The sequence below is a fragment of the Nannochloropsis gaditana genome, assembly GCF_000240725.1.
Source record: "Nannochloropsis gaditana CCMP526 unplaced genomic scaffold scaffold384, whole genome shotgun sequence".
Classification (NCBI taxonomy): domain Eukaryota; class Eustigmatophyceae; order Eustigmatales; family Monodopsidaceae; genus Microchloropsis; species Microchloropsis gaditana.
Genome location: NW_005803569.1, coordinates 20,420 through 28,029, shown reverse-complemented (window position 1 = coordinate 28,029; position 7,610 = coordinate 20,420). Strand labels below are relative to the sequence as shown.

At 58.3% G+C, this 7,610-nt stretch overlaps 1 protein-coding gene across 1 annotated transcript; it reads left to right on the top strand.

The window, feature by feature from the left end:
- Positions 1 to 1,887: 1,887 nt before the first annotated feature.
- On the top strand, positions 1,888 to 6,017 carry NGA_0419300 (uncharacterized protein; the record flags this gene model as incomplete). The annotated part of the gene is made up of 15 exons (XM_005854792.1): positions 1,888 to 2,014; positions 2,339 to 2,404; positions 2,532 to 2,903; positions 3,021 to 3,123; positions 3,252 to 3,328; positions 3,451 to 3,514; positions 3,694 to 3,792; positions 3,959 to 4,064; positions 4,191 to 4,252; positions 4,366 to 4,410; positions 4,574 to 4,648; positions 4,827 to 4,890; positions 5,051 to 5,100; positions 5,285 to 5,369; positions 5,485 to 6,017. Coding segments are annotated over exons 1-15 (1,923 nt in total), but the record flags the coding sequence as incomplete, so codon positions are not given.
- Between the last annotated feature and the right edge of the window lie 1,593 nt (positions 6,018 to 7,610).

The window sequence follows — 7,610 nt, the reverse complement described above, 5'->3', positions numbered from 1 at the left end:
GGAGTGGGCGCGGGAGGGAGCGAGGGAAGGAGCGAGGGAGGGAAGAAGGGGAGGAAGAAGGGAGGTGTCAGAGAGCGAGTGCGGCGAGTGTACAAGACGGCAAAGTTTTTGAAATGCAATTATCCACAAGTCAACACTTTTCTGCTGTCTCTTTTCACTGCCTCCCTCCGACTCTCACTCTTCCCCTTTCTCCCTCATACCTGGCTGAGGACGCAAACGTCGAGCACAATTTTTCCTCCATCTCCTTCTCCCCAAGTTGCAGCAGCTTGCTAGCCAACACCTGTGACATGTCCAAACAGCCGGCGGGTGGTTAGCCACACAAGCATGTCGCGCGACTGAACATCCCCATCGCCCTGCCTTTCCCCTGCCACAAGCCCGGAGGGTGGGAGGCACCGCTGGGCTCCTCCATCCCTCCCTGACTCCCGTGCACCCAAGATCGGATCATCCATGAACCCTTCCTCCCTTACTACTTCCTCCCTCCTTTCCTCTCACCTCCACGTCCTTCGCGCCGATCGGTCGCCGGCTGGTGGGTTCGACAAAGTTGCCCGTGGCAATCAAGTAGCTGCAAAGCGCCCGAACGTCGTACCACACCACGCACGCCCTCTCTTTGTCGCTCCCTCCCTCCTGTCCTCCCCCCTCGCCCTCAGCAGGCAGAGTAGAGAAGCAGAAGGAGTGGCTTCCTGTCGCCTCGGCGCAGACGGGCTCCAAGCTGATCGGGCAGACGCGCCGAGGTGGTTCCCGCCGGGGGGCTCGGGGGGAAGATAGGGCAACACGGGCCGAAGCAGAGAGGGGTAGACCCGACAAGTAGGAGGAGGGAGGCTGTTTGACGAGGGCGGAGGCCGCTAAGAGCTGAGCGTATTCGCGGCGAGTGATGACCCCCATGCGGAGAAGGGCCCGGGCAGCACCTTTCGTCACGCCGTGTGATGATCTCAAACCCGCGTCTTCGTAGGCATCGCCCTGGATGCGGCTGCGAGGAGAAGGAGGCGATGGAGGCATCGTCGGGCAGGGCTATTCAAGGTCCAGAATGTCTAGGAGGGGGGGAAGGAGACTTCAACAAAGGAATGCAAGGATGGAGGTCGGGAACTCTTCGGAACTAAAGATCTAGGCTAGCTGCAGCAAGGTAGGATGATAGAGGTAGAAAAAATGTCTGCAAATGCTACAAAAAATTGCGGCGTACTGGAAGTCTTGATGTTGGAATTCCTCGAAAAGAATAACGCATTCCGGTACAGAAGTCGATGAAAAACGAAGCACTTCTGATGAAAACCCGATGGAAAGCGTATCCTACACCGCCGCCTTCGCTTCCATCGTCCGTAGAACCTTTTAAGTTCCTGTCCGGTTTCAAGTGTTTATTGGTGTGTGTTTTGTGGATTAAAGATCATGTAGGCTGTAATAAAGGAAAGGGAAGTGGCTGGCGGGGTATGTGACATCCTCGGCATCCGCGCTACCACGAGGAAACAGCAAGACACTTGCGTGGTCATCGCCCCAAAACCATCGCATCGTACGAGAGATGCATGCAAAATCGTAATGTGACACGAGGGAATGACCCTGGGAACCTTTATCGGTGGGCCTTTGTGTTACCCTTGACGTTCCTCCTTTTCTCGCCGTCACGTGCGAGAGCCGCTTGCCGAGGAGGTGAAGGTAAAGACAAGAGGTCAAAAACCATGCCACACATGGAGCAATACACGTCCTGCCTGTCCATTTTCCAAGATCCACACCCTAAGGACATGTTGTCTTCTGACACCGTACGGCCATGCCCCAAGCGGGAGTTTTGACGGAAGAAGCGTGTGAGCCCCAAAGGCCCGTCATCGCATTCTCCGGCGCTTTCTAACTCCACGAGGCTTTAATACCCCACTCATCCATTTTCCCTCTTTCCTGCGTCTTCGTCGGCAGTCATGGCGTCTGATGGTGGCAATGCGGATACGTACGCATACGAGGAGGAGCAGGAGCGCAAGGCACTTTTACAGAGCTTGCATGGTCCGATGAAGACGTGGTTTCACGGAGGGGAGGCGAGCAGGTTGGTAGAACGGGAGGTCGACAAAGACCTTGAGGGATGCTCGTTTTGTCGGTGCTCTACTTTGTACATTCGTGGATGCTTTTGCGAGGAGCACGGCACCGGTGGGAGTAGAAACCTTGGTCGTGGAATGTGACGGATGCGGGGTGACCGGGACAGGGGATACTAACGACGAGGAGAGTGAGAGCATTCGAACCCATCCACAAAATGGAGAGTGTTGTTTGAGGAGGAGTAAAGTTCGACGCATGCATGGACTGGCTGGAGCTCATAGGGGCGTAAGTCTTCATAAACTACCCTTCCCCTGCCTCCCCTCTCCTGCTCGCACAGTATCAAGGAGCGGTTCGGGCCATACCCCACATTCTGGCAAGACTTGTTGACCTGGGAGCATACGCGGTGAGTGATCAGGGTGGGAACTGAAAGGTGTCTAGGCCCATGGAGTGAGGGGCGACCGTACGGTAGGGTGGCTCGGCCGGCTCAAGCGTTCTGCTGTTCCCTCCCTTGCCCCTGTCGCCACGCGTAGGGTCGTGCAAAAGCTCTATTTACGCTGGATGGACACAGGCGCGAGTGGAGAAGCCTTGCTGGCCATTTTGGAGGCAAATATGGAGAAGCCCAAGGAAGGAGAGAAGGGAGTGGACGAAGGGGGAGAGGCACAAAACGGCAAGCAGGAAAAGGAGGCCGACGAGGGAAGGACCGGTCCGGGAGAGACGACCACCTCGAATATAGAGAAGCCGGCAGAGGCCCAGGCGACAGAGCCACAGAAGGAAGAGAAGGAGCAGAAGCGGAGGAGCCGGTGGGGGGCCACGGAGGAGGGCGGAGGGGGGGAAGCAGGGGAGGGCAAACGGCGGTCGCGGTGGGGCGACGGGGGGGCCGACGGCAACAAGAAGAAGTCACGGTAAGGTGGAAGAGCTGAGTGGTGCCCGTGGACCTCTCCATGTCTTCCTTACCTCGCATTCTCTTCCGTCTATCCCTCCCTCTTCTCCCCCCCCCCACCCCTCGTGCCCTGGATCAGGTGGAGCCAGCCCGAGGCCACTCCCAGCTCCTCCATGGATCCGGACACGCTCCAGGAGATCATAGCCCTTCAGCTGCGCCTCGACAACATCCATCAACGCACGGTTAGTCGTTGGGGAGGGGTGGGCAAGGAAAGGGTTGAGAACGACCTGTGGCAAGGAAACCCCCACCACACTCAACGTCTTTCTCCTCCCTCCCGTCCTCCCTCTCTCCTCTCTTCTCCCGCCCCCAGGCCACTGTTACCATGGACGCGCTGGCCCAGGAGTCAAACCCAGACAAGTCGCCGTCTCCGCCTCCTATCTATGACAGGTACGTGTCCTTTCCTCGTGGCTGGCACCCGCCCTATTCCCTTCTCTCTAGAGACCTGGCGCACCTTTCCTTGATCTGCATCGACCCATTTCTGATCTTGGCACCCTTGATTTCTCCTTAAGTCACGGGAAGCGTTTGAACACGCGGGAAGAGCGTATGAAGGCAGCGCTCAAGAAGGAACGGCAGGTAAGCTGGCTCGCTGGCCTTCCACCCTTCCACCCCTTCTCACGTTTTCCAAAAATTAAACGGGCATTCTTCTTCTGTTGCTTTGAAGGGGATTCAAGCACTTGATCGACTTTACATTTATCCACGTGCCTTTTGTCTTCCTTCCACCTGTCTCCCCTTTTGCCCCCGTGTCTCTGCAGGATGTCATCGAGCGCCTCCTCAAGATCAACCCTCTCTTCCGCCCCCCGGCTGACTACGTGCGCCAAAAGCCCTTCCGCCGTCTTTACATTCCCATCAAAGTATGTTGAATTGATAGGAGGGAGGGAGGGAGGGAGGGAGGAGATGCAAGAGTGGTAGATGACGACATGTCACGTGCTGTTGACCTGAGCCGTCAGACCCCTTCAACTCAGCCCTGCGTTATCCCCTCCTCCCTCTTCTTTCCTCTCCCGGCTCCGTTCGCCCCAGGAGTTTCCGACCTACAACTTTATCGGGCTCATTATCGGACCTCGCGGGGCCACGCAAAAGCAGATGGAGAAGGACACCGGTGCCAAAATATCCATCCGAGGCAAAGGTGTGTGGCCCCCCTTCGTTTCGTTCCCGCCTTTCTATTCCCTCTTTCCCCCCCTTCTCCCTTCATTCCAAGAGCTTGCCTGACGCGTCCTTGGCTCATTTCCCTCTCGCTTCTCCCCCTTCTCAGGGTCTGTGAAGGAAGGCTCGCGCAATCGCATGCTTGGAGCGAACAAGGACGTGCAAGACGAGGTACCTCCCTCCCTCAATTCCTCATCACGGCCTCTCCTCGTTCCCCTTCCTTTGCCTCTTGCGTACTCACCGGCGTCTACTCACACGTGCTTTATCTCTTTCCCTCCCGGCAGTTCGACGACTTGCACGTCCATGTCAGCGGCGAGACCGAGGAGATCGTAAGAGCAGGGGGGGCAATGCTGCGGGAGGGAGGGAGAGAGAATGGAGCGGGGGGGAGGCGCCGGCTTTCTCCACGATCGCGGTCCTTTTCGTCTCTTTGATTATGTTGTGTATTTGTGTGGACCAAACGGAGGCTCACGTGTGATGTTTTCCGTTTCCCAGGTGGAGAAGGCGTCGGAGATGGTTGCGAAACTGCTGATTCCCATCGACGACGCTGTGAATTCTCAGAAAATGGAGGTAGGTTGAGATGAAGGAAGAGAGGCAAGGCAAAAGGATGGATGAAAGGGATCAAAATTCAGAAAAGGGGGCGGTCGGGGCGTTGTGGGTTTCTTGAAGGCGACTGTCAGAGGCCCCTCCGTCCTCGCCCCGGTCTCACCTCCTCTTGGGCACCCCCCTTGCCCTTCCTTTCCTGCAGCAACTGAGGCAGCTGGCCCTGATCAATGGCACGCTCCGCGAAGACGAGTACTGCAACCTATGCGGTAGGTGTGAGGGAGGGTGAAAGAAATTGACGTTTGGGAGGGTGGTTAAAGAAGGAGGGAGGGTGGTTAAAGAAGGAAAGAGAGCAGCAGCATGTAACCATGGCAGGGAGTGTGGTTGTTATTCTTGGCTCGTGCTCACGGCGTACGCATTAAATTGCAGGAGAGAAGGGTCATCGTCAGTTTGAATGCCCCACGCGACACAACACGAAGGTAAGTACCACCCGCCACCCCGCCCGACCTCGATCTCGCCCGCGTTGCTAAGACTCCGGCGTCCTCTATTCTCGCGCTTTTTCCCGTCACACTTTGTTGACTGCGCCCCTTTCCCCTATATCCAATCGGCCTCGATGGACCTTCCTGTCTCCCTCCCTTCATCCCTCTTGTGTCCCTCCTCCAGGTGAAGATGGTGAACGTCAAGTGCGCGATTTGCGGGGATACCTCCCATCCCACCCGCGATTGCAGGATGGGCGGCCAGGCGGGCGGTAGGTTTGAGATGGGATGCGCGGGAGGCAAGAGGCCCGAGGGAGGTGGATGGAGAAGGGCAGGTCGTCTCACCTCGTTCCCCTTGCATTCTTCTCTTCCTCCCCGTTCCGTCAGCCCAAAGCGGGAATAAGGAAGTGCTGGATCAAGAATACCTTAACTTTATGGCCGAGCTGGGCGAGGGTCCTCCTCCTTCTTCTTCCGCTGCCCCCCCTCCGCCCCGTTCCTCCCCCCGGCAAGAGCAAAAAGACGCAGCCCCTCCCCCCCCTCCGGCGGCGCCCCCCACGGCCGCTCACACTTCCAGCTCTTCTTCCTCCACTTCCTCCTCCTCACCTTACTACAACACACCGGGCGCCTCCGCAGGCGGGGGTCAACCGCCCCATCAGCACACGGGCGCTCCTTCTCCGTACTACCAGACGCCCGCAGGAAGCGGATATGGCTACGCTTCCCACTACGCCCAGCCCCCTCCTCAACACGGCGCACCCTACGGGGCCAACTCCCTCGCTGGAGGAGGTATGGGGGGATACGAGTACGCGGCGTACTACCAACAGCAGCAGGCCGCCGCATCCGCCTACTATTCTCAGCAACAGCACTATCACCCGCAGTATCACATGCACGGGGCTTATGCAGATGGAGGGCCTCCCCCTCCCCCTCCCCCTCCTCTCCCCCCCCCCCCTCCGTCCCAGATCGGTAACGGAAGCGCCGCGGGAAGCCTGGTCGCTCCTCCACCTCCGCCGCCTCCTCCCCCGCCGCCGCCCCCCGCCACTGTGTAAAGGTAAGTGACGCGTTGAAGAGAAAGATGCTGAAGCGGCAGAGTAGGGGGGAGGGCGACGAAATTGGAGTGGAAGGAAAGGGACGGCGCGAAGGATGGGGAAAATAGGGAGAAGAGTATACGTGGCAATGTGTGTGTGCGTGAAATGTGGCGATGTTTGCAAGGATTTACGGAAAGAAAAGATATGATGGAGGCGCCTAGGGAGTCCCCAAGAGCTTAGCAGTCTGCTTGCTGTGCATTCATGGAGTCGTTTATTCGGCGCTTAATACGTGCTTTGCGGTGAATCATCACCTTTAATACATTCAAAGGTCCTTCCGCCGCTCGTTGTACATAAATTTTGGTCCTAAGCTACTTTGTGCGTGGACGTCAGCAGAGGAGTTTGCTCTTCCAGATCCCTGTACTTTCTCCCGTCGTCTTCACGCGTGCGGTCTACATTCGCACCTACTGCGCCATAGCTATTCCTCCCCACACCCCCTTCCGCCTCGTCCCCCTTTCTCTCTCCGTCCTCCCGGTCTTCCCCCCGTTCCACGCACCAGACGGCACACATTCCAACGTGCATCCACACCCCTAACGCCAGTACCACCGATCCTAGCACCACTTCCCACAGTTTAAGAGGCATAGGGACCAGTCCCAGGGCAGTCTGTGTACGCACGTCTAACGCCACGAGCAGGAGGAAGGCGAACGACGCCGTCAACCATGCGAGGCACCAATAGTAGCCGACCCTTCCTTTCATTTTTGGAAAGGTAAAGGACCACCACGGAAAGCATATATTAGTGCGTGAGGGGATATATCCAAGGAAATGATGGAGGTGGAGGGCCAAAAGCGGGTGGGCTAGAAGTAGGGAAGTGAACAAAAGCGTCTGTCGGCGTTCCGCACGGTTGGCTCTCGTTTCTTTATCGGCAAGAAAGACTTCGTTGTACGCCAGCGGGACGGCTACGGCAGTCACAAGAGATAAGATCCCAGCAATGACGAGCAAAATGTGGCGAGGACGGAGGAAATTTCGATCGCGGTGGGACGAGGCGGAGGCGGAGGAGGAAAGGGATACGTGGCTGCCGACCTCGCGGGCACTCGAGGAAGGCCCCCTGCACCGACCTCCAGCCACACCGTGAATCCTGTCGCGGTGGCTCCCAGCATCATCGCCCCCCACCTCTTCCCCCCCCACCCCGCCCGACCACCCGGTCAGATAGAAGCCGGCCCCTACCCCCACCATGCGGCACCCTTCCAGGAGCAAAATCTGCACCGGCACCAGAGGCAAGCTAGCAAACCCCCTCCCCGGCCCGCCCACCCCCTTGAGTGTGAGCCACAAGACGGGGAGCCAGAGGAGGGCCAGGGCGAAATGACAGGCCAGTGTGTGGGTGGCCGCCGCCTGGGAGCGGCGGAGGAGATGGCGGGCGCAGGCAGCGGCCGAAGCGAAAGCGGGCAAGCCCCCGTCCATGACGGCCAGATTGGCCACGCGGCGCGCGATGTCAGA